The sequence below is a fragment of the Sorex fumeus genome, unplaced genomic scaffold (assembly GCF_029834395.1).
Source record: "Sorex fumeus unplaced genomic scaffold, SorFum_2.1 ptg000036l, whole genome shotgun sequence".
Classification (NCBI taxonomy): domain Eukaryota; kingdom Metazoa; phylum Chordata; class Mammalia; order Eulipotyphla; family Soricidae; genus Sorex; species Sorex fumeus.
Window position 1 is genome coordinate 14,530,354 of NW_026606093.1, and position 27,506 is coordinate 14,557,859.

Consider the following 27,506-nt stretch of genomic DNA (forward strand, 5'->3'; position numbering starts at 1 on the left):
GTTTGATCTCCTTTTATTCTTCAGCTATACCGGAAACCCACCTCACAGAGTAGAAATGATCACCCCCTTAATTGTGTCTTTCCAAGATCCTCTACAAACTTCTGCTACAGGCACCAGTGATGCTAGTTTTTAAGTATTTGTCTAAAATTTGTCTGCTGCCCATGTTCTTTTTATCCGGGTATTAGGTCCAATATGGAACACACATATGGAAGGACTCCTATGAATCTCTCTTGTGAACACTCGTGATCTACCTCCCAGGACTCGAAAGTTCTCACTAACTAATAAAATAAAGCAAAATACCAACCAGCTGGTCCCCCCTAGGATGAAACTGAACCCCAGTCAACCTGATTTTCTAGAGTTTACGGTGTTGTTTTCTAAAGGTGACATCAATGATACTCAATGATCTTGACTGCTCTTGAAACCATCTGTGTGCCTTTGAAAATTGTTTTTAAAATAAGTCTTGAGGCTGGAGAGATAGCACAGCGGGTAGGGCGTTTGGCTTGCATGCAGCCGACCCAAGTTCGATTCCCAGCATCCCATATGGTCCCCTGAGCACCGCCAGGAGTGATTTATGAGTGCAGAGCCAGAAGTAACCCCTCTGCATCCCTGGGTGTGATCCAGAAAGCAAAAAAAAAAAAATTAATTAATTAATTAAATAAGTCTTATTCCTGAAGATCTGTGATTGGTTGACACAGGTGATCATAGGGATTCTTTTTTTTTTAATTTTATTGAATCACCGTGAGATAATTACAAGCTAGAGATTCTAATGTGCAGTTAGGGTTGAAAATTTTTTGTACTTTCTTCCTGGTCAGAGTATGGTCACCTGAGGACTTGTTATGAGTTGGCATTCTCAGTCTCTGCTCCAGAACTTACAAAATAATCTCTAGAGTTGGGAAAATAGCACAGCATGCATGTAATGCTGTTTTGATCCCTTGGTACCAAAGCACATATCCTATGACTGATCACCTACAAGGCCTCTGAGCATAGACAGAGTAGTCCTGGTTAGGCCCAGTTTTATGAGGATTTCTGAAATTGACCCACAGGCCACTTCTCACTGCATGGAAAGCCTCTAAAACTAAAACTAAAAAAATAGAATATGAATTGCTACAAGATTCCCAACATTGGGTGATCTTTAAAGTTTGTGAAGTTATTTTATCATTTATTTGAATCTGGCTGTACTTTTGCAGGACCACCATAGTGGTTTGTTTACACACCTGAGACTCACTCACATCAGGAATGGTCTGTGTAGTCTTCATTTTAGAACTTCTCAAGTGATTCTAAATTTTCAAGTGCTCTAGACTTTGTTGCATGATCACACACACCTGGCTGACCTTTGTACTAATTTTTCCAAGTGCATTCTAGCTCCTGGAATAAATTCTGTTTTACTTGGACAAGAGAACAGGTTCTATTGTCTCATTTTGGATAAAATGGACTTTTTATGCTTTTGCTTATACAACTTTACCCATGCCTAGTTTTATGTGTCAACAGTCACCTTAGCTCACAAAAGCTTCTTATCATCTTATCCACATTTTAAAATTTCCCGTTTCTTCTGACCAGATAATGATACAATTTTTATATATTTTTTTCTCTTAATGATCTATCTCTCTTAGTTGTTTTCTCATTAGTTCTACCATTATTTGTATTCTTCAGACTCTTGAGTTTCTTGTATATGCTTTGTCAATGCTGCAGATTTGGTTTTCTTTCTTCATTCTTGCTTTTAGCATTCTCTGCATTGCAATCAAGGCTTTCTTGGGGTAGAGGGAGGGGATATCTGGTGATGTGTAGAGGGAATATCGGATATTGGTGATCAAAACCAGGGTCTCATAGTTGAAAAGAAATTCCCTACTACTCAACTACACCCTTTTTCTCGATCTGTCTTTCTGGAGCACAATTTGATCCCCATTCTTTGTGTAACATTTTGACGACTCACTATTGTCATCAGGTTGGGCTCCAAACATTTTAGTGTATAAATACTGTCATTACCAGGCTATCTCTAACCTGAAGCATTACACAGTCCTATGGAGAAACTCATAGTTTCTCAGTTCTATCATGGTGTTTCACTCTTTCCATGTATTTGCACTCTCTGTGTCAAAAATGCTCATCCAATTGACCATGTTTGTCTGGTGCTATCTCCTCCTCCTCCTAGTATACTTGCCCTTACACCCCTGTAGAGAATCCATAAATATTGATGATTCAATGATAATCCTCTCAATGAATATACTATATCAGATGTTTGGGATTGATTATAATATTTAGATATTACAATAGAATTATGGTATAGCTATTTTTAAATTTTTTATTTCAGGTACCAAGATTTATAATATTGATAGTATCAGTGTTTCATGGGGCCAGAGAGATAAAACAGAGAATAAGACACTTGTCATGCATGAAGCTGACCTGAGTTTGATCCACAGCATCCCATATATTTCCCCAAGTGCTGCCAGCAATAATTACTGAGTGCAGAAGTAAACCCTGAGCTTACTCATGTAGTGACTGGAGGATAGAATCTGGACCTGCATGCAAACGTTGTACATAGCTCATTGAGCTATCTTTCTGACCCTAATTACCGATATGTGTCCCAAACACAAAACTTCCAAGATCACATCCTCCACTAGAGAATCAACTTCCCTCCACCATTGTTCCAGTGCCCCCCCATCCTGCTTATACTCCCCCACTCAACCCTGACCTGTGTAAACACACAAAAAACGATGGGTAAAGGGATGGCAGCAGCCTAACTCTCCTGCTGCCCGCGTTTGGTAGTCTCAGGCTGTTTTCCCACTCCAAGGAGGTCGATGACAATGGTTAGGCGAAGAAAGGAAATGAGGGCCAAGCTGGTTGGTCTTAGTAGCAGTTTATTACATGGAAGAAATGTATGTCATGGAGGCCTCAGGAGTTCTCAAGCACGTGCTCTCTTGTTCTCTCAACTTCTGTTCTCAGCCCCATCTTCCCAGGTTCTCTAACGCACATGTCCCCCAGAGAGTACCTGAAATCTCCCTTATATAGATCATGGTAGCTCTAAAGGGCGCAATATAGTGATGTCATCAAAAGGAGTTACAGAAAGAACAATGAGATGGCAGAACATACATTGTTTCTTTACATACACCTAATCTTGGCCTCACCTTTTACAAGCTACAAGCATGTGGATTAGCACCTCAAAGACCAGTCTGCTAGAGCTTGGAATCTACATCTCAAAGATTAGCCTGCCTGGAGTTAGGCATCTACATCCCCCAAGATCAGACCTGATTTAGCACCTGGGATCTGCATATCTAAGACCAGCTAGGTTCCTGTGAGATAAGGGAAACTGCCTCTTACAATATACTGAATTTACTGAAGCAGTTTGAAGGGGAGAAATGTTCAGTCTCATCCAAGCTAGTCAGGACACACGGGAAAGCTGCTTCTGAGACAGATTCTCATTTAGCAGATCAACCCACCCTAGAACAGATTTCCCTGGATGTGTTTCTCCTTTCCTTGTTCAACCAACATATAAGCATACATAATATAAATCATTTTGTATGGACACAGTAAGAAATACTTTAAGTTCATAGAATTGCTCTCCGAGGGCCTTCTTGATCTCGGACTGCAGTGCTCAGGTCAGATATCTTTCCTATTCTTAGCAGCAGGGTCCTGGTTTCGTTGTTACTTTTGGATCATGACAGCATTTGCCTATGATCAAATTCTTAACCTATAGTTAAGAATCGTGGCACTTTGGCCTGGCCCATTGCAGAGATGCCAGGGTAGCACATTACTTACCAGCTTGCCCTGGTTCCATTCAGTCCCACGTCGGGACCCTGCTTTGGGGGTGCTAGGAAGTGAGGGCAACTGAGGCTTAAGTTGAGAAAGCAGATGCCCAGGAGTGAATAATATTCAAGGCCAATTAAATCCTAAGTTATAAAGCATAATATTAATTGTCTTCCTGTATCTATACAAAAAGGACATTGCATTAAAGTAAACTGCTCAAAAGACATAAGGAGAGGAGAAAGGCAATATTAACTTGCAGTACAAGTTCAGTGTCCTAAAAGGATGAGACCTTACAAATTGGTTGGGGAAGAGAGCATAGAAGTGGTTTCAGACAAATAACTTGGGGACACTGTGATGGGTGCAACCTGATAAACCTGAGCTCCTTGTACTCCAACACTGACCCCAGAATGATATCCTTCCTACTAAAGACAAGTTCAAAATGTCTTATGCATTTGTTGTTTCCTTACTATGTTTCTTTATATACCACATCTAGGGGAGATTATCCTGCATCTGTCCTCTCCTCTGATTTCGCTAAGTATGATACTCTCTAGATTCATGTAGCAGCAAATTGCATTGTTGCATTTTTTCTTATAGTCAAATAGTATTCAATTATGTATATGTTCCAAAATTTCTCTGTCTTGGACACTTGAGTTGTTTCCAGATTTTGGCTATTGTGAATGGAGCTTCAAACAGTGCAAAAATCTTCTGAATAAAGTTTTTGGACCCTTGGGGAAAATGTCAGGAAATGGAATTGCTGGATCATATGGGAGCTCAATTTCTAGTTTGTCAGAAGTATGCATATTGATTTCAAAAAAGGCTGGATGAGTTGAGATTCTCATCAGCAGTGGATGAGGGTTCCCTTTTCCAGCATCACTACTAATACTGTTTTTGTTTTTTGTGGTATGTGCCAATCTCACTTATGCAAGACGGTAGTTATTAAATAATTCATTGATGTAAAACTCTTGCATTATCCTCTCATCAAAATCTGCCTTTGCCATATCTTTTGCTTTTCTTGGTGAATTTAAGATGATAGTTATTAAATTAATCTCTAACCTTTTATTCCTTCCAAGCTCTGGAGCATGAGCTCAACTGGGTCAAACAGAGCAGCATAACTGTTTTTTCCACTTATCAAGATGTGATGTTTGCCAGGCTTTGCCATGCAGGCGAGATACACTCGGTAGCTTGCCAGGCTCTCCGAGAGGGGTGAAGGAATCAAAACCGGGTTGGCCATGTGCAAGGCAAACACCCTACCTCCTGTGCTATCGCTCTAGCCCTTTTTAGTTATAATAAACTATATAAAATAAATTATTGTGTTTCTGTTAAGGGAGCAGGCTTGGGGGGATGTTTGGGTAAATGGGGACAAAGGTAGGAGTAGGTCTTTCTTGTGGTGGAATTGATGTTGGGATAACAAAAGCCCATAACAAACATATTATGAACAACTTTGTAAACCATAGTGTTTAAATAAAGTATATTTTTTCCCTTCAAGATAAAAAAGACAGGGCTGGAAAAATATTATATCATAGTTAACTTGCTTTCCTTGCCGAGTTATATCCTTTCCTGAGTTATATCCCCTGAGTACCACCCAGAGTGATCCCTGAGTATAGACAAGAGTAAGCCATGAACACTGCCAGAGGTGTGTCCCCCAAAGAACCCCAGATAACCTATGAATATAATTATGACAAGATTACTTGCTTCCTGAAAAATAATTACCATCTATTGTTTTCATAAAGAATTTTAGACTTCTCAGTGTGGCTATGAGAGATTGGTAGGAAGCGGCCTTCTCTTCAGTCTCTCATCTCACAGAACTTATCCTCATTCCAAATCCTAGATCCCACTTGGTCTGCATTTATTGGATGACCATTATCTCTCAATAAATTTCTGTGGGGAGATGGTTTTCTGTTGATTTCCATTACTGCAATAGGACCTCAGTTTAAACAGTATTAAAACTAGTTTATATATATATATATATATATGACAATATACTCTACCAAAGAAAAAATAAACTTGGATTAAACTACTACCGAACTCATCGTGCACCCAATGGAATTGTATTTATATGTATTACACCTCTATTTTCTTGTCACTTTTAAAAATAAATAATTTCTTTGACCACCATGGTTTATAGCGTTGTTCATAAAGCAGTTGTTATGAACTTTCTTAACTGTCCCCAACTTTCCAAAAATCCCTCCGCAGGTACACAAAAATTCATTTTATATTGCTTGTTACAACTAAATAAAAAGTAAAGGCCCTCCCGTTGATCATCGATTTGCTCGAGCGGGCCCAGTAACGTCTCCATTGAGACTTTGTTGTTACTGTGTTTGGCATATCGAATACGTCACGGGGAGCTTGCCAGGCTCTGCCGTGCGGGCGAGATACTCTCGGAAGCTTGCCGGGCTCTCCGAGAGGGGCGGAGGAATCGAACTCGGGTTGGCAATGTTGGCTGCGTGCAAGGCAAACGCCCTACCATTGTGCTATCGCTCCAGCCCTACAACTAAATGACTTATAAAATTATCAAAAAATAATTCACTAACAGAAAACTTGTGAAAATTGTTCGCCACAGGGTTGTTAATTCCTTGCTGAGGATTTACTAAGTTTTTTTGCTGCTCACTGAACCTCTATGTCATTGTTTTTATTTGTTGAGTTTAGTTGGCTTCTATGTTAGTTTCCCATCTAATTTGGTGTGCTCCAACTTGAATTTCAGTATTGTGGCATTTTGGGGTAGAAAACATACATAGCCATAAATTCCAGAAACTCCAGGCTCTGAGCCAATGAGTTGACATGGTGGTGACTGTGGAAGGAAGGTGTGACTTCCAGGGCTTATGGGTAGTGGGAAGACTGGCCACCCCAACCCTGAGAAGACCCCAGAGTTCTTAGACTGAACACTGGATACCTGGAATTTTCAGTTTGGTGTCTCTGCATAGATTATTAGTGGAGTAGTCGAGTTAGTCTATTGACATGGTGGCAACAGTGGGATATTGGTACAGCTGTGAAGGTTTCATCAGGTGGGAATTCAATCTGCCCACCTCTAAAGACACCCCAGAGTTTTCAGCTATGAGATCAATGTTTCCATGAATTTTTACCTGCCTGGATTGCATCTCCTCAGAGATTTTAGCCATTAATCTGAAGAGCAGGCCTGGTGGGTAACTCAACATGGCAGTGTTTTCAGAAGATTTTGTATCACTTTTATGGCATAAAAGTAGCATACTTTCTTTAGAGTATTGTTGTGGGAATTAAATGAGATAATATGTGAAACTTAGCCAAATTCTAATAATAATTATAATTTAAATGTCCATATGCCAGACACAGTAACAACAAAGTCTCCAATGGAGACGTTACTGGGTCCGCTCGAGCAAATCGATGATCAGTGGGAGGGCCTTTAATCTTAATTTAATCTTAATCCTCATATGACTGGAGTAATGGACCTCTCAGAAGAAATTAAATAGCCTCAAGTTCCTTTCTATAATTTTAATTGATATGACTCTAGGGAGAAAGATGACTGCAAAGGCCACCTGACTGCTGACTGTTTACACGGCCAAGCATGGCCAAGCATCTGATAGTCAGACCCAGGGTCACCTTGACATACAGAGCCATATTGAGCCCATCATTCACTTACCAATATTTCTTTTTTCAAAGGTCAATTTCTTCATCTTCATGAAAATTCTCAAGCTTCTCATTTCTAAGCTGAAAGCTCGTCAAATGTGCTTCAAAGATTATAAATACAGGTGAGTAGCTTTAGGTCAATTTATTTTGCACCCCTGTCTGTAGTGGCATACGCAGAAGTCACTTTAGTATATTATCTCCTAAAAGAAGGAGATAAGAGACAGACTCTCTGAACAAGTTTACAGAGACCATGTAGGCTTTTAGAAAATGATAAAGATTGGGCCGGAGAGACAGTGCAGTAGGTATGGAATTTTCTTTGTACATGGCTGATCCAGATTCAATCCTCAGCATCCCATAAGGTTTCCTGAGTACTGCCAGAAGTAATTCATAAACACAGAGCCAAGAATAACAAACCCAAAACAACACAAACATACAGAAGATAAAACGATGTGCATCTTCTGATGTTATAGAAATTAAGTTGGGAAATAGTCAAAATATATACAACTAAAAGACAACTGATAAAATGCCTGTAAGTACATTGAAGAAAACGTTAAAGAGTCATATCAAGGCAGTTTGGCAATAGCCTTTCCTTGAGAAGAATTTGATTGGGCAGAATTAGTGGCATAGTCAAAACTCAGAAGAGAATACTTGTTATTTTTAAGACATGAAGAAATAAGACAACCAGTTTTACAGTCAACGGAAATAAATTCTTTACACAGTCACCTTTTCTTTGTGACTTGATTTGGCCAAATCCCATTTTTCCCACTATGAGATTGTTGTTATTAATCGAGATATACTTTGGTATAGATAACTTGATCACTTGACAACCCGTTACTCATCGATTTGCTCAAGCAGGCACCAGTAACATCTCCATTCGTCCCTGTCACGTGCTAGTGTAGCCCAATGGCATCTGCTCACTCCAGGAATGCAAAGAGCCTCAAACCTAGTATTCAGGGTCTTAACGAAGAAGTCATCTTGTGGGTGGGTGGCCACATGATCTTTTGACTTCCCATGGAATCCAGTCAGTAATGGCTCTAGTCCAGCGGTCGTCTCTAAATCTCATTACGTGTCCAGCCCATCTGATTTTTGATGACTTGGCAAACGAGACAGCATCCCTGATTCTTGACCATTGATGGAGATCAGAACTCCGGATTCTTTCTCTAATTTGAGTGAAGTGTGATACTCCAAGCATAGCTCTTTCGATTCCTCTTTGGGAGACCCGAATGGCATTCTCATCCTGTTTTTAAAGGGCCCAGGTCTCTGAGGCGTATGTTAATGCAGGAAGAACTGTGGAGTCGAAGAGGTGTGCCCGGAGCCTTAGGTTCTTCTTCCTCTTAGCTATTTCTTTGACACTCTTGAAGGTGTTCCTTGCCACTCTCTTGGTATAGATACAAATAAATAAATGATAAAGGAACTTTCTTTTTCATTATTTTTAAACGTTAATTTAGTTTTTGTTTTATTTTGCTTTTTTGGCCACATTTGGCAGTGCTCAGAGTTTTGTACTCAGGGCTCGCTCCTGGCAGGCTCAGGCAACCATATGGGGTTCCAGGGATTGAACCTGGGTGAACCAAGAGCAAGGCAAATGCTCTACCTGCTATACTATTGATCTGACCCCTAATTTTCATGCGTTATATGCAATTTATCAGTGCTCTGAAGGAGCGGGTGTTTTAATACAAAGGAGAAACTCTTAGAAAAGGGATTTTACTTCGTATGGTCAGGTGGACTTGTGGATTAGAATGATTACTATCCTGTCTCCTACTCTCTGTAAATCTAGAATGGAATCAGATTCAGGACTAATGGTAAGCGAGCACCCAAGTCCTACCCCGTGCCTTTAGCTGACATTTAATGACATCTTACAATGCAACTGACTTTGTGCTTGAAACAAAATGTAAATATGATGTGGATCCCATCACAGGAACATGACTTTTAATACAGAAAAGACTTATTGGAGTGAAATGTTTCTGGCCATAACCCACAAGTTACCAATTGAACTTGGGAAAGTTACTTGGCTTCTCTGGCACTTATTTCTGTGTGTAAAATAAAGATATCACACCAAACTTATCTCCTTGTTTGTGCGGTTTAAGGAGAAATATACATATACATATACATATACATATACATATACATATACATATGTGTGTGTATGTATGTATGTTCTCAATATAATCACATATGCCCATAGTCCAAATTCCAAATATTGTATACTATAACCCTTTACATACATATGTAGTTTTGTGGGCAAACAAAAACTATCGTTGGCTAAATTGTTTTTGAATACTCCTGTACTAGAGCACTAGGACTTGCCTGGCACCTCTAGCTGAGCCTCCAAGTGGCTTCCTGTCTTCCCTGGAGCCTTTAGCTGAGCCTTCAAGAGGATTTCCCCTTTCCCAGCTTCATCTCCTACACCATTCTTTGATATGTGGGCTGAATCTGCTCTGTTTATTCTGTCCTGCGTGAATCCATTATGGAAAACAGTGCACTGAGCAGACAGGGTGTCCCAGAAAGCCAACGGAAATTGGCTTTCTACCCAGAAATGGAGAAAGGGGCTGATATATGATGAGGCACTGCTTTCCACATAAAATGAGAGCTAGTACCTCCTATTGTATGTCTCTAAAATCCTCCATTAAGAGATTTTCCCATACATTTCCTGTGTTTTATCCTCACAGTTGAATGGGTTAATTAACAAATTAACTCATAGTTGAATGTGAGTTAATTAACAAATTGAAGCAGTGGCATCAATGTTTGTGCCTTGCCAACTAAACAAGATGCTCAGAACTAGAGAACTATACAGTCTCAGGCTTCCACTGTTCAAGGGGCATAAACAGTAGCCCATTGTATTTACAATCACTTTGTCACACGTTATTATAATGACATTCTTCTAAGTTAAATATTTTATATTACTGTATTATAAAAATAATCTTTTAAAAAGATAAATTATATTATATTCCCAAAACTACATTGCTAGTAATTAGCATTTCTAGAATTTGAAGATCTCAGGTATTTTGCCTGTGCTCTACTGCCTTTGACACAGAGCAGAGGCTTAATAAATATTTATTAAATAGCTAAATTTGTGCATTAAACTAAGCCAGTTAAATAAACAAATGATAACAGATGACAAATACACATAAACAGTTTGTAAGAGTAAACTGCTACCATTATTTATGTAATTTTGTCTGAACAGGATGACCTATAGTACTTTGTATATGGAGAAATTTGAATAAGATGAGGGGAGGGGAACCCCTTTTGATATCCACCACAGAACTGATTGTTACTAAAATTACCCAAAGCTTAATTAAAACTATTATCATCTTTTAAATAGCATTGCGTGCTAAATATGAGATTTTGGATTGATGCTTGAAGTGTGCAAAGGACAGAAGTAGAAAAACTGGTGAAATCCAAGCAAATTCTGGAACATGTTCATTAGTAATGTGCCAAGGTTAGTTTCTGAATTTTGAAAAACGTACTGTGTTTATGTTAGATTTTAACATATGTTACAATGGACTGAAAGGTGTGTAGAGACTCATCCTATTATTTGTTACTTTTTCAGAGATCAAAATTATTCCAAAGTAAAATCTGCTCATTTTTTGAAAAACACTATACAAGATCCAAGGAGATAGCCCAAAGTACTAGTTAGTGTGCACACTTTGCACAGGTTTGATCTCTCATGATCCAGGAATCTCCAGTGTGCCCTTAACATCATTGCCCTTAACCATTGAGTTCTAAGTCAGAAGTAATTCCTGAGAACCATAATGCATAATCTTAAAAATAAAATAAAATCACGATCACGATCACGACCATCCTGTTGTTCATCAATTGCCTCGAGCAGGCCCCAGTAACGTCTCCTTCATCCTAGCCCTGAGATTTTTTTTTTTAAATGCCATATTCAAGGCTCTTTCAGGGTTAGGAGAATGAGACCCATCATTGTTACTGGTATTTGGCATATTGGGTATACCATGGGAAGTTTGCCAGACTCTGCCGTGTGGGCAGGTTACATTTGGTAGCCTGCCAGTTTGTCCAAAGTAGGAATGAGATGATAAGCTTCCGGGAGCTGAGTGTGATAATCTCTGGATCCTGGCCGTTGTTGGGGTTACACAGCAGTTGGTGGGTGTAACTGTCTAGCTTCTGGCAGGTCCAGTCCCAAACCGTGCAGGCTTGGAGATCTCAGCCCCAGGTCCCACACAGCTGGGTTCCTCTGCCAGTTCTTTTATGCGTGAGGCTCATCCAAGTGTGTGGAGAGTGGTCCCAGCATGGCCTTGGCTGGGGCCCGGAGGTCTCCAGCTGTTGAGCCCTGGTGCAGACAGTCAGGCACAGGGTAGGAGACTCTATAAAATAAGAATAAAAATTCTATTACAAATTTCCAAGATTGAGTTGAAGATAGGAAGTATGTTTACAGGAGGGTATGTATCATTGCAACCCAGATTACCCAGATCAAGGTTTGAAAACTCGAGTGTTAGCTAGATAGGGGCTTAGAGTGCATGTTCCCTAGGAGCTGAGAACAAGAATGGTCAAGGAAAAAATTTATCTATCCAACATTGACAGATCTTCCAAGTTTTTCTTTTCTTTTTCTTTTTTTAATTTTAGTGCCATATGCAGCAGTTCTCAGGGGTTACTCATGACTCTGCACTCAGGGATCACTCCAAGCAGCTTCAAGGGATCACGTAGGGCGCTAGGAATCAAACCTGGGTCAGCCATGTGAAAGACAAATGTCCTACCCCTGTACTATAGCTCTGCCCCCTCTCAATTTTTTGGTAAAGAAACTCTTTCTCTGGCATTTTTGTTCAAAAATTTCTTATTTGAAAGTGACTACAATAAAAAAATCATTACCTGGAATAAATGAAAACTGTTTGCAGGATAAACACAATTTATAGAGAATCATAGGATTAAAAGAGTAACATTTGTCATTTTTCTCTTGACTTATTTTGTTAAATATGATACATGAGAGAAGGTCCATACAAGTTGCACAAAACTGAAGATTTCACCTTTTCTTATTGTTGCATATTGTTTCATTTTGTATACATGCCACAGCTTTGATGCTCATTTGTCATGGGACAAAGGTTTTTTTCCATATTCTACTTACTGTACTGACCACTGAAATGAGTATTAGTGTTCATACAGATTTTTTGATAATTTACTTTGTTCGGATTTGTATTCAAATTTGTTGAATACTTTGTTCTGAGTGTATTCGTGCATCTTTTTGCTATGTTTCGCTTTGTTTGGTGGGTAGATGCCCCAAAAATGACTAGGCCATATAGAAGCTCTCTTTTACTCTGTTGAGAAATCTGTACAGAGAATTAACCACTCAACATTCCCACCACACTACAACTACACTGACACTAGCTGTTTTTTTAGTCTTTTGATATAGTCATTATCTTTGGTGTGAGATATTTCATTGCCACTGAGTTTTATTTTCCTGATAGTAAGTGATGATGAAAACTTTTTCATACTGCCCATTCGTATGCCCTCCTGTGCATACTGGATGATCTTAATTATCTGTAATATACAGGGAAAAAATGTAATAGACAAACACTTGGATTATCATCCAATAGGATTACAAGATGAGATTTCAAAGCAGAAGGGACATTTGGAAGAGACAGACTGGTAAGGTGTAATTAAAAGTACATCAAGCACAGTGGGTAGGGTGTTTGCCTCACATGCGGCTTACCCAGTTTGATTTCTAGCATCCCATATGGTCCCGAGCACTTCCAGGAATAATTCCTGAGTGCATGAGCCAGGAGTAACCCCTGTGCATTTCTGGGTGTAATCCAAAAAGAAAAAAAAGTACATCAAAACAATAAACATTATACCATTGTAAACATGTTATCTAAAGTAAAATAACAAAATTTAAAAAATAGAAATTGTTTTAATTATATGACTCACCAGAATAAAGGAGACAAGGCCTCCTGATATTTGTGTGAAGTAAGTAGGAAACAACAAACAAAAATATTAAGTAAATTACTTTATTCAAAAACAAAATAAGTGTTCTTGGTGGGCCAGTGAGATAGTACAAATGGTTAGAGTGCATGCCTAGCATACAATAATCTTGAATATCCGTAGAAGTGTATGGACCCCTGAGTGCTGCTAAGGTGGCCCTTATGGCCGTTAGCACTGGTGGGTCAGAGAAACATCATCTCATCAGATCTGAACACTGGACCATATACACAACTCACACAGTCATATCTGAGCATCATCAGGAGTGGCCCCCTAGAACTACTTGGAAGACTTCCTAAGACATTTTTTTATGTCATCTGGTTCAGCCTTTATGAAAAGCAATGTGGAGATCTATCTAAAACATAGGAATAGAATTAGCATATGACCCATTGATATAACTTATTGACATCTATCCAAACACAGAATCATTAATTCGAATGGATATATTCATGCCTATGTCTGTCGCTGTACTAAGTGTAATAGCCATGATATGGAAACAAGAAATTGCACGATGAAATATTATGCAGCTATAAGAAAATTATGAAATTTTCAGCTAATGGATATAACTATAGAATATTATGCTAGTGAAGTTCAGTAGAAGAAAAGGGATAGATACAGAAATATTTTTCTCATATGTAGAAATCAAAGATACAAAAACTGATCCACAAAAATTAAGTTGGGTGGCAGTAAGGGAGAGATGTTGGGTTCTTTGTGGAGGGGGGACACCACTTGTGATGGGTGTGGTGTTGGAATTATGTGCATGAGAAACCATTCATAATAACATTGTAAACTAAAGGATATAATACAAAAATTAAATATTTTTAAATGGAATATATAAAAAATTTTTTAAATTCTTGAAATTAAAAAAAAATTCTTAAATATTTTCTCCATGTGATTTTATCACCTAAATTCGGCTTAAGGCAAAGAAGGCAAAGCTCAATCTTCACTTCCTGTCCTTTCCTTTAATAATCAAAGTCTTGGTATCTGCAGTTTATGTGCCAGGTGCAATTCCAGTTTCATGGTAACTTATCTCTCAGTGACTTTAGGTCCTTTTATCTGCAAAAATGAGGTATTTTTCAAAGTTATTAATAATATGGAATTTATATGGTTATCCCAGATACAGACTTCATAGTATGCTTTCTGTTTGGATACAGCTACAACTTCTTGAGAAAGTTGTCAATGAGCTGAGTGTTACATTTTTAACTCCACAAGACATTAGTATTAACTTATTTTAGTCTGGCTATTTAAGAAAGATTACTAAAAAGGCTTATAAGTTAGTTTTGAAAATGATAGTAAACTGTATACTTTGTTGCATAACAGCGTATGTATTTCTATTTGGAGCAAGAGCACAGTTAGTAGAACACTTGCCTTGCATGTGACAAATCTGGGCTCGATTCTTGGTACCACATATAGTCCCCTGAGCCCTGCAAGGAGTGATCCCTGAGCACTGAGCTAGAGAGTATGCCCTGATTATCACTGAATGTGTCCCCACACCTAAAAAAGTATATGTCTTTGTGTCATGAAAGTAAAACTGTCAACTTTGGGGTGTGATTCATCTTCACTAAATTAATTATATTTATTTGTTATTTATTTTGTTTTTGTACCACCCGAAGTTGGTCTACTCCAGGAACAAAGCTCAGGGATCTCTTCTGGTAGTGCTTGGGGATTGATGATGAGCTAGGCATCAAACCTGACTCTGGCAGGCAAAGCATGTATTTTAGCCCTTAAGCCATCTCCCCAGTTGCCCATAGATTTAAATCAAGAAGCAGCTCACAGTAAGGAGAAGTCATTTTCCAAGGTGCCTGTTTATTGGAATTCCATGGATATTTCTTAAAATTTCACAGCTCCAAGAGCCCACTGCCAGAAATTTTCGTTCAGGGGACAGTAAGTACATCCTTCCATAGCTTCAGTAAACTAAAACCTATGTCTTTTAAAGTATACATCACAAATATTTACATGCATGTATGTGTGTTTGAAAGTTCTGTCCAGATATCTTAATCGTCACTATGTTGAGAACCACTGGTATGTAGTGTGGAATGTTTGGGCCTCAGCTATCCACTTTCCACATGGGTGGTAGAAAGGAATGTTTGTCTTTTTAGCAGGAGTATATACAACGTCATTTTTACTGAGAATAACTCCCTCATTTCCAAAGTTCTCACTGCCCTAGGCATGGAGAGACAACAGAGAGGTTTCTAGTGAAGCCTGCATGATGTGTGTACGGCCTCAATAGGAAGTCCAAAGTGTAGTTTCTAGTCTAACCACATCGGTTCTATGTGACAAAATCTGCTTTTCTTTCTCAAGCTCAGCAAAATATTGGCATTCAAAGTTCTGATAAGAAAAAGAGATAGAGGTCTAGGTTGATAGAATAATAATTATGGTGCATATCATAAATGCACTCAGGGTCATGTTTGATCCTCATAACACATGGCCATCTAAGTGGTGATAGGTGTGGTCCTGATGTCCCAAGCACAACTCAGGCTGCCCTGGTGGTTCCCAGTACTTGAGGGCCTGAGCAGCACCATATATTTAGTTCTAGCACTAAACTACCTGCCTGGTTGGCCAAGTACAATCTAGAGTGGCTCCAAGACCCCTAAGAAATGCTTGAGAAGCCCTCAAACTGAGAGGGCTTACTTATTTATGTTAAATAAAAGAAAAATAATCAGGTAACTTATATGTAATAGGAAACTGATCCAGTATTGTAGGGGTGCACTTTGGAATCAAAGTGATAGTCACATTTATGGAAATCTAACAATGAGACAAATGTTGAGATGTGTAGGTACATTCTAATCTTTATAGATGAAGTCATTAATTCATTCATATTTTTTTCTGACCATATATCTAGATTCAGGTGTAAAAAAGCACTGTAGCACTGTCCTCCCGTTGTTCATCGATTTGTTCAAGCAGGCACCAGTAATGTCTCTATTGTGAGACTTGCTACTGTTTTTGGCATATCAAATACCCCACAGGGAGCTTGCCAGCTTCTGGCGTGCAGGCCGGATATTCTCGGTAGCTTGCTGGGCTCTATAGAGAGGTACGGAGGATTAAAACCTGGGTCGGCCTCGTGCAAGGCAAACACCCTAGCCACTGTGCTATCACTCCAGCCCACCTAATGATAGTAGCAACATAAAAAACTAATCCTTCCTTCCATGCCCTATCGGACATGGATAAATACCTAGCTTTTGGCTGTACAGCCAAATCACCTATGGGACATTAATCTGGGCTATCTGGATGCGCTTAGTACAAAATGAAGCTAGGTATGTGTAGTTTGACTTTTGAGCCATCCCCAGTGGGGTTTAGGAGCTATCCCTGTCTCTGTGCTCAAGGGATCACACGTGGTGCTGGAGATTCTACCAGAGAAGCATCAGTGAAAAATACCACACTGGATTTTAAGATATTCAATATGTAGAATACAAAGTGAAATGTAGTAAATCAGTAAAAGAGCCAAAATAAAGTCATAAATAGAAGAATAGGAAATATTGTCTATTCGCAATGTGTCACTTATGGAAATTCTACTCGTTGGTCACAGGTTAGCAAAATCAACGCTGGTCCTCATTCCTTTATTGGGTGTTCATGAGATAATCTTCACTTTCATCACTGATGATCACATTACTGGATTTCCAAGACATCTCCGACTCATCTTTCAGTTGACTCTGAGCTCCTTCCATGTAAGTAAAAACTAGGATGCCTGATTTGAAGAGATAATACAGTAGGTATGGTACTTTGCTTGCATGTGGCTCATTTAAATTCAATCTCTGGCATCCCAAAGATGTGCTGTGTACTTTCGGGGTAAATCCTGAACACAGAGCCAGGAGTAACACTGGAGCGTCGCTGGTGTGGCTAAGAAACAAGGCAAAGACAGGGTTTCTTGACTTTAGTTTTTTTTTTTTAATTTTTATTAGTGAATCACCATGAGGTACAGTTGTGGACTTAAAAGTTTTTGTGATTGGGTTTCAGTTATACAATGATCGAGTACCCATTCCTCCACCAGTGCCCATTTTCATCACCAATGGTCCCAGTATCCCTCCCATCCCTTCAACCCCCCATCCCACCCCACCTCTGTGGCAGGGCATTCCCTTTTGTTCTCTCTCTCCTTTTGGGTGTTGTGGTTTGCAAAAGAGGCATTGAGTGACAATCATGTTTGGTCTATAGTCTACTTTCAGCATGCATCTCCCATCCTGGGAGGATCCTCCAACACCCTTGATTTGGTGCTTCCTTCTCTGAGCTGCCTTTTCCTCTAGTTTGTGCAGCTGGCCTCCAAGTCATGGAGTGAACCTCCTGGTATTTATCTCGGCTATTCTTGGGTATTAATCTCCTATTTTATTACTTTATATTCCTCAGATGAATGCAATCTTTCTATGTCTGTCCCTCTCTTTCTGACTCTTTTCACTTAGCATGATTTATTCCATGTAGTACCACTTGTATGTAAATTTCATGACTTCATCTTTTCTAACAGCCACATAGTACTCCACTGTGTAGATGTACCAAAATTTCTGGAACCAGTCATCTGTTCTCGGGCACTCAGGTTTTTTTCCAGATTCTAGCTATTGTAAAGAGTGTTGCAATGAACAAGCAAGTGCAGATGTCACTTCAACTATACTTTTTTGCCTCTCTTGGATATATTCCCAGGAGTGGTATTGCTGGGTCAAATGGTAGCTCAATTTCTAATTTTTGGAGAATCGTCCATACTGTTTTCCAAAAGGGCTGAACCAGTCAGCATTCCCACCAGCAGTGAAGGAGAGTCCCTATCTTGCCACATCCGCGCCAACACTGGTTGCTTTTGTTCTTTTGGATGCGGGCCAGTCTCTGTGGTGTGAGATGATATCTCATTATTGTTTTGATCTGCATCTCCCTGATGATTAGTGATGTAGAGCATTTTCTCATGTGCCTTTTTACCATTCAGATTTCTTCTTTGAGAAAGTTTCTGTTCATTTCGTTGCCCCATTTTTTGATGGAGTTGGATGCTTTCTTCTTGTGGAGTTCAACTTTGTATATCCTTGATATCAACACCTTGTCGGATGAGTATTGGGCTAATATCCTTTCCCATCTGCAGACTGTCATTGTATTTTGGTCACTGTTTCTTTTGAGGTGCAGAAGCTTCTTAGTTTAAGATAGTCCCATTTGTCTATCTCTGTTTCCACATGGTTGACCAGTGGAGTGCCATCTTTGTAGATACCGTTAGCTTCAATGTCATGGAGGGTTTTGCCAACTTTGTGTTCAATGTACCTACCTTATGGATCCCAGTCTGATGTCAAGGTCTTTAATCTATTTTTTTTAATAATTTATTTATTTATTTATTGAATCACTGTGGGAAAAGTTACAGAGCTTTCAGGCTTAGGTCTCAGTCATGTAGATACCGAACACATTTCCCTTTACCAATACTCATTTTTAACCCCGAACCCCAATAGACCCCCACCTCTCACCCCTCCCAATTCTTGTGAGGCAGATGAGTTCTAGTTAATACTCTATCTACTTTGACTAGATAGATTATTTCGATAGAAGATGCACAATTATTGTTTAGAGTTTACGACCCACCCCCCCCCCCCCCCAATCAGACATGCTGAAACAGCGTTGTGAAATGATTTGCTTTCTACAACTTGGTTTAAGAATAAAATGCTATCACGGCCGCGCGGTTTTGAATTTCTGCTATTTTACTTATTGACCCTGGAAGAATTTCTATTAAAAGTTAGCTAGTTAAGAGATTGGTTTCTGTGCCCTGGAGTCGTGGCCGTGCCGGAGAGCCGCTCGTGGGGGGCAGCTGGCGACCTCGGTGGGGCGTGGGGGACGGCCCACAAAGCCCCCCTTCCCATGAGGTCCCCGCCGCTCCCCCGAGCCCAGCTCAAACCTGCTTTCCACAAGGCTCCCGTGCGGCCGCCATCTTTCTTTCCAGAGAGGAGCGGGCGGGCTGGTCAACGCCCTTCCCCCTCCGGGCAGGCTTGGTGGCACGGATCAACACAAGTCCATTTGCTTTTCTGCTCCAAGCGGCTGGTTCTCTGTGCTAAGTCCTTGTGCCTCCGGGGCCGTGGCCGTGCCGGAGAGCCGCTCGTGGGGGGCAGCTGGCGACCTCGGTGGGGCGTGGGGGACGGCCCACAAAGCCCCCCTTCCCATGAGGTCCCCGCCGCTCCCCCGAGCCCGGCTCAAACCTGCTTTCCACAAGGCTCCCGTGCGGCCGCCATCTTTCTTTCTCTTTAATCTATTTTGATCTTACTTTTGTACGTAGTGTTAGGCAGAGATCTGAGCCCTCTTTTTTTTTGCATGTAGCTGTCCAGTTTTGTCAGCACAATTTGTTACAGAGTCTTTCCTTGCTCCACTTCACATTTCTTGCTCCCTTATCAAAGATTAGATGACAATATGTTTGGGGGGAGATGTCAGTCTATTCAACCCTGTTCCATTGGTCTGCAGCTATGCCTTTGTTCCAGTACCATTCTCTTTTAATTATTACTGCTTTGTAATAGAGTTTGAAGTTAGGGAGGCTGATTCCTTTCATTTTCTTTTCCCCAAGAATTGCTTTAGCTATTTGTGGGTGCATATTGTTCCATATGAATTTCAGGAGTGCTTGCTCCATTTCTTTGAAGAATGTCATGGGTATCGTTATAGGGAACACATTGAATTTGTGCAATGCTTTGGGGAGTATTGCCGTATTAACAATGTTAATTTCCCAATCCATGAGCAGGGGATATCTCCATTTTCTCGTGTACTCTTTATTTTCTGAAGTAGCGTTTTGTACTTTCCTTTCTACAGGTATTTTAATTCCTTTGTTAAGCTCATTCTTAGGTAGTTGATTTTCTGGGGTACAATTGTGAATGGGGTTTTTATTTATGTCACTTTCTTCTCTCTCACTATTTGGGTATAGGAAAGCCATGGACTTTTGGATATTGATTTTATAGCCTGCAACTTTACTATACAAGTCTATTGTTTCTGAAAGTTTTTTGGTAGAGGTTTTAGGGTTATCTAAGTATAGTTTCATGTCATCCATGAATACTGAGAGCTTGATTTCTTCCTTTCCTACCTGAATGCCCTTAATATGTTTTTCTTGCCTAACTGTTATTGCAAGTACTTCCAGCACTATAATTAACAGTAGTGAAGAGAGTGGGCATCCTTGTCTCATCCCTGATCTTAGAGGGAAGGCTCTCAGTTTTACCCCATTGAGGATAATGCTTGCTGTAGGCTTGTGGTACATGGCTTTAACTATATTGAGGAAAGTCTCCTCTATCCCCATTTTGGCGAGTGTTTTCATCATAAATGGGTAATGGATCTTGTCAAATGCTTTCTCTGCATCTATTGATATGATCATATGGTTTTTATCTTTTCTTTTATTGTTATGATGGATTATGTTGATTGACTTCCAAATGTTAAACCATCCTTGCATTCCCGGGATGAATCCCACTTGGTCATGGTGTATGATCTTTTTGATAAGTTGTTGAATACTATTTGCTAGTATTTTGTTGCGAATCTTCATATCTGTGTTCATCAAGGATATCTGTAGTTTTCTTTTCCTGTGGTGTCCTTTTTCCTTTTGGTATTAGAGAGATATGGTCTTCATAGAAACTGTTTGGGAGAGTTTCTAATTCTTCAATTTCCTGGAAAAGCTTGAGAAGAACTGGCAATAGGTCCTTTTTAAATCTTTGGAAAAATTAGCTAGTGAGTCCTCCTGTACCTGGGCTTTTGTTTTGGGGAAGACTTTTGATTACAGTTTCAATTTCCTTACTGTTAATAGGACTATTCAGGTACTCTAGATCTTCTTGATTCAGCCTTGGGAGATTACAGGAATCTAGGAATTTATCCATTTCTCCTAGGTTCTCTTGTTTCACGGCATATAGACTTTCAAAGTAGTCTCTGATGATATTTTGAATTTCTTTGGTTTCTGTTGTGATATCCCCCTTCACATTTCTGCTTTGGTTCAGTAGGGTTCTCTCTCTCTTTCTTTGTGAGTTTTTATCTATCTTGTCTATTTTCTCAAAGAACCAGCTCTTGATTTCATTGATCTTTCAGATTTTTTTTTTTTGGTTTCCATGTCTTTGATTTCTGCTCTAACTTTTATGATCTATTTCCTTCTGCCTGGTTTGGCCTCCTTTTTTGTTCCTTTTTTAAGATCTTAAGTTGTGAAGTCAAGTTGTTTATATGGGCCCTTTCTTCCTTCCTGAGAAATGCTTGCAGAGCTGTAAATTTTCCTCTTAACACAGCTTTAGCTACATCCCATAGGTTCTGGTAGCTCGTGTCTTCATTCTCATTTGTTTCCAGGTATCATTTGATTTTGTCCTTGACTTCCTTCCTGACCCACTCATTGTTCAACATTGAGTTGTTTAATTTCCGGGTGTTTGATTTGGTTTTCTGTGTCTGTGTGTGATTCACTTCTATTCTCAGTGTATCATGGTCTGAAAAGATTGTTGATACTATTTCTATCTTCCTGATTCTTTTGAGGTATGTTTTGTGGCCTAGCACATGGTCTATTTGGAAAATGTTATGTGTAAACTGGAGAAGAATGTGTATTCTTTCTTTTGGGGGTATAAAGCCCTGTATAGGTCTATAAGCCCTCTCTCTTCTATTTTTTCCTTCAAAGCCAATGTTTCCTTGCTGAGTTTTGTTCTTGTTGATCTATCCAGAGGTAATAAGGCAATGTTGAAATCTCTGGCTACTATTGTGTTGCTAGCAATGTTCTCCTTAAAATCTGTTAGCAGTTGTTTTAAATATTTAGCTGTTCCCTCATTAGGTGCATATACATTTAAGAGTGTGATTTCTTCCTGTTGTATGTATCCCTTGATGAATAGAAAATAGCTTTCGCTGTCCCTTCTAATCTTTTTCAACCTGAAATTTATGTTGTTGGATACTAGTATGGCAACGCCAGTTGTTTTTTTTTTTGTGGAATAATTTGTTTTCTACAGCTGGTTACAAGAATCAAATGATGTTGTGCAGCCGCAATAGCAGCTGCGCGATTTTGGATTTCAGGTATTTTACTTATTAGGCCTGAAGTATTTCTACTGAGAGTCAGATAATTATGAGATTGGTTTCTGTGGCTCTGGAGCCATGGCTGTGCAAGAGAGCCACTCATGGGGGGGCAACTCATGACCTCAGTAGGGTGTGAAGGACGAGCCAGGAATGCCTCCCTTCCCATGAGGTTTCAGTCACCCCTTCACGACTGTCTCATACCTGGCTTTCCATAAAGCTCCGAAGCGGCTGCCATCTTTCTTTCCAGAGGGAAAAAGGCAGAAGGGAGCAACACCCTTTCCCCTCTGGGAAAGCATGGTGGCATGGATTAATACATAGTCCATTCACTTTTCTGCCGCAAGCTGCCAGGCTCTTCATTAAGTCCTTGTGCTTCTGGAGCCATGGCCGTGCCCACACCAGCTGTGGCTATTCTACTGTTGAGAGCACAGACTGAGTTATTTATTTCATCTGCGGAATCTTTGATTCGTGACATTTCTGTGTGTAGCTTACCAATTTCTGCTTTCATTTCTTCCTGGATTTCCTCAATTCTCCGATCCATTGTTTCTTTCATGTCCTCCTTTAATTTACTGGATATCTGTCTCACTGTTTCACTGAGTTCATTGAACATCTTCATTACTTCATATCTGAATTCTTTCTAAGAGCGGTCACTTAGGTGAGCAGTATCTAGTAAGGCTTCTGGACTCTTTTCATCATCCTCCCCTCGTGGTGGTGATTTGCATTGTTTCTTCATGAGGGTTTGGAGACAGGCTGTTACAAGAGATTGCTGGGTATGGGCTAACTACCTGCGGCCTAGAGGACACCTGGGGTGCATTTCCAGGGAAAGCCAAATACCGGGTTTGAGTCACTGACCTGGGAGTGGAAAAAGACGGGGCACAGCATTGGGGACAAACAGGAAGAGGCTCAGGGATGAGAGCGTCCCAGGGTCATAGAAGATGCCTGGGGTGCGTTTGCAGGGAAAGTCAAGTTGTTTCTTGATTTTAGAGAATACAAATGTCTGTAATTCAAACCAGCTCAAAATTAAGAGAATCCAGAGCTGAAAATAAACTTTTTCTACCAGCAGACTTTAACAGCTTTGTCATTGAAGAGTGTATAGACAGAAATTTTTTGTTGCCTCTCACCTCCTGCCTGAATGACTCAATAACTAAAATGGGAAAAGTGGTTTGTTCCCTGAGCTGTAAACAGCTGGTGTGACTCATGATCATACTGTGAGTGCTAACATGAAGCCGTTTAGTAAGTCTGATTTTCCGGAGTTTTCAGAATATTTTGTTAAATGTACATTGTCTATGCTTAGGTGGCATACTGAGAACACAACAAAACTTGGCCAGAGTCAGTGAGAAGATCAGGGGACTCTGAAACTCGAAACACATCGAAAGACATTCAGCAATATGTGGGTTAAATTTCTATGGCAGCTTTATTTCTTATTTCAAAATAAAGTCTGGAATGACTTTATTTTAGTTAAATTATTCTTTCATTCCTTCTTTTCCTTTATTTTGGAGGTGGGTGCCACCCCTGGCAGTGTTCAAGGCCTAAACCTAGTTCTGCACTCAGGGATCACTCCTAGTGGACTGGAGCATCATAGGGAGTGCCAGCTATCAAATCTGCGTTGACTGCATGCAAGACAAGATCCCTACCCACTGTGCTATTGCTCTGACTCCATATTCTGGTTAAAGTTCTGTAGCAGCTTAATATCTCATCTCAACCTCACTTTTCAGGTTCTTATTGCTTTTGATCCTTCAAACACTGACTGAGGTAAATCTGGTCTTATCATTGGCCTTGTCTCGTTTTCCTCATCAGAGTCTCAATGAATTCACGAGGTAGTTTAACATGGCAATTTAGGACTCCAGTAACACAACCGAAGTCATTCCCATGACTTTTAAATGCCATAGCCTAAAAATCACACAGTTCTACTGCATTCTAGTATTGAAAACAAGTCTCAAGTGTCTAGGGTAGCTAGAAGCAAAAGCGTCTGCCTTGCAAGCATAGGGTCATGAATTCAATCCATGGTACTACGTACATGTGCTAAGAATGGTCCCAATAGCTCTGCTCTCTGCGACTCTGAGGGCTGCAATAGAATGTATACAATCTCTGGAGCACTAGAACCAGACATATGTAAGCTCTGCAGCCAAAGATACTTGGCACTAGAACCAACAATGTGCCCCCCAAAGTCCCTAAATCCTACAACCAAATGTGTATGATCCTGATTATTCCAACAGTAGCACATAGAAGGAGAGAGGAGAGGAGAAGTGAGGAGAGAAGGGAGGTAAGGGGAGGGGTAGGGAAGAGATAGGAGGGGAGGGGAGGGGAGACAATTCTCAGATTCAGTCTTGGTTAAAGTGGCTGTACAGAGAGAGTCCACTGAATGGGAAAATTATTTACCTGATATCCATCAGATAAGGGGCTACTATTTAGGATATACAAGACATTGGTGGAACTGTAGCACTGTCTGTAGCACTGTCCTCCAGTTGTTCATTGCTCGAGCAGGCACCAGTAACATCTCACAACAAATTGTGAGACTTGTTGTTGCTGTTTTTAGCATATCGAATACGTCACGGGTAGCTTTCCAGGCTTTGCAGTGCATGCAAGATACTCTTGGTAGCTTTCCAGGCTCTTCAAGAGGGGCAGAGGAATCAAACCTGGGTCGGCAGCATGCGAGGCAAACGCCCTCCCCACTGTAATATCACTCCAGAAAAAACCTTCAACCCCATAAAAAATGGGGAGTAGAAATGAACAGAAACTTCCTAAAATAGATACAAATGGCCAAAAGGCACATGAAAGTCTCTACACTACTAATCATCAGGGAGATACAAATCAAAACAACAATGAGATATCATCTTACACTGCAGAGACTAGCACACATTGAAAAGAACAAGAATGCCAGCAATAATGTGGGGAGAAAGGGACTCTCTTTCATTGCTGGTAGGAACGTTGACTGGTTCAGATTTTCTAGAAAACAATATGGGCATTCCTCAAAAACTTAGAAATTGAGTTTCCATATGACCCAACAATACTACTTCTGGGAATATATCTTAGGGTGCAAAAATGACAGTCGAAGTGACATCCGCACCTGTATGTTCATTGCAGCACTGTTTACAATAGGCAGAACCTGGAAACAATCCCAGTGACTGAAAACTAATGACTGGTTAAAGAAACTTTGGTACATCTACACAGTGGAATACTATGAAGCTGTTAGGAAAGATAAAATCATAAAATTTGCTTCTAAGTAGATGGTCATGGAGAGTATCATACTAAGTGAACCAAGTCAGAAAGAGAGAGACAGACACAGAATGACTGCACTCATTTGTGAAATATAAAATAGCATAATATGAGACTGACACCCAAGGATAATAGAGGTAAGAGCCAGGAAGATTGCTCCATGGTTGGAAGCCTGCCTCAGGAGCTGGGGGAGAAGGCAGCTGGGATAGAGAAGGGATCACTAAGTCAATGATGGATGGAGAGATCGCTTGGGATGGGAGATGTGTGTTGAAAGTAGATAAAGGACCAAACATGATGGTCTCTCAGTATCTGTATTGCAAACCATAGTGCCCAAAAGCAGAAAGAGAGAGACTAAGAAGAAAATTGTCTACCATAGAGGCAGGGGTTGGGTGGGTTGGAGGTGGCGGAAGAGATATTAGGGACATTAGGGGTGGGAAATGTGCACTGGTGAATGGATGGGTGTTCAATCATTTTATGACTTAAACTCAATCATGAAAGCTTTGTAACTATCTCACAGTGATTCAGTTAGCAAAATAAAAATAATAAAATGATTGTAAAAAATGAATAAGGATGGTGAGGATGACTTATTACTGAAAGCCAATGATGCTAAAGTTGACTGTAAACAGAGTAAACACAGCAGAGATCCCATACTTTAGAACCAACCATATAAAAGCAGTAGTACAAGGCAGGAATTATGGAATAGAGAAGGGAAGAATATGAAATTCTACCCCCCAAGAGCAACAATAAAAATTGCAAGATGGGACAAAGCTGCCTAAAAACAATAATCTTATCCTGGAAAATAAGAAAAAACATACTATACACTGAGAATTTATTTCACCTGCATAGGAATGGTGTCTGTGATTTCTCTTTCTTCCATTTCCCCATCTATGAGGAAATACTAGTGAAAATCAGCAGCTATGTGAAGGGTTGACTTGATACAGATCAGAGAACAGAAAGAGACCCTGCTTCAGGCTTTATGTCATTTTAAGGATGAAAGACATGAATTTGTTTTTTTCAAAATGACTTTTTTTTTATGTAGGAGTACCGCTATTTATTCAGCCACTGGTTAGCTGATTGAATTGTGCGTGAACTCCACCTAACTTTTTCTTTATTTTTTTTTATAATTTTATTTATTGAATCACCACGAGAGCAGCCACAAAGCTCTTGGGCCTAAGTCCCGGTCACACAATGAAACACCCATACCTTCACCAGTGCCCACTCTCCACCCCCAACAACCCCAGTACACCCCCATCCCACACCCTGCCACCTGTGGGGCAGACAATCTCCACATCACTCTCTCTCCACTTTGATCACACCCAATATTTTGACACCAGACCCACCATTACCATTTGAGATCCTACCCCAACACTCAGATCCGCTGAAAAGGCAACAGTAGACAACCTGCTTTCCATTGCTGGCCATGAATAACACATGATGTCGCATGGCTGCAGTAGTGGCTGCGCGATCTTGAAATTCCAAAACTCCAACACTTAAATCTGGAGGGATCTCTGCCAAAACCTGCTGGTTTCAAAGGTTTGCTCCTGAGTCTCTGGGATCATGGCCATCAAGCAGCTTGATCAGGAGCCAGAAAGGCTGTTCGTGAACGATGACCTGGGGTCTCGTTGGGGTGGGGAGGACAGGACCAGCTCCACCCCATCCCACGAGGCCCAAAATGTCTCGTCACTGTGGGCCCAAACCTGACTGTCCAATGGCCTCTAAACGATGATGGTCACCGAGCCGCCAGGGGGAAGCAGGCAGAGGGACAACACTCCTTCCCCCCTGGGGTGGCCCAGCAACAGTAACCTACTGCGGGGTCCAGATGCATTTCTGCCAAAAGCCGCTGGGTTTCAAGATTTGTTTCTGAGTCTCTGGGATCATGGCCGTTAAGCAGCTAGATCAGGAGCCAGAGAGGCCGTTTGTGGACGATAACTTGGGGTCTCGTTGGGACAGGGAGAACAGGACTGGCTCCACCCCCATCCCATGAGGCCCAACAAGTTTTGTCACTGTGGGCTCAAGCCTGACTGTCCAATGACCTCTGGAGGATGACAGCCACCAAGCCGCCAAGGGGGAGCAGGTGGAGTAAC

General features: G+C 40.4%; 1 protein-coding gene across 1 annotated transcript in view; it reads left to right on the forward strand.

Annotated features, from left to right (window-relative positions):
* Positions 1-27,506, forward strand: part of GLP2R (glucagon like peptide 2 receptor) — an 88,390-nt gene that overhangs the window by 44,169 nt on the left and 16,715 nt on the right. The window contains exons 10-11 of the mRNA XM_056117778.1: positions 7,372-7,460; positions 16,793-16,931. Of these exons, the coding sequence (XP_055973753.1) occupies positions 7,372-7,460; positions 16,793-16,931 (228 nt within the window). The remainder of the gene's footprint in view (positions 1-7,371; positions 7,461-16,792; positions 16,932-27,506) is intronic.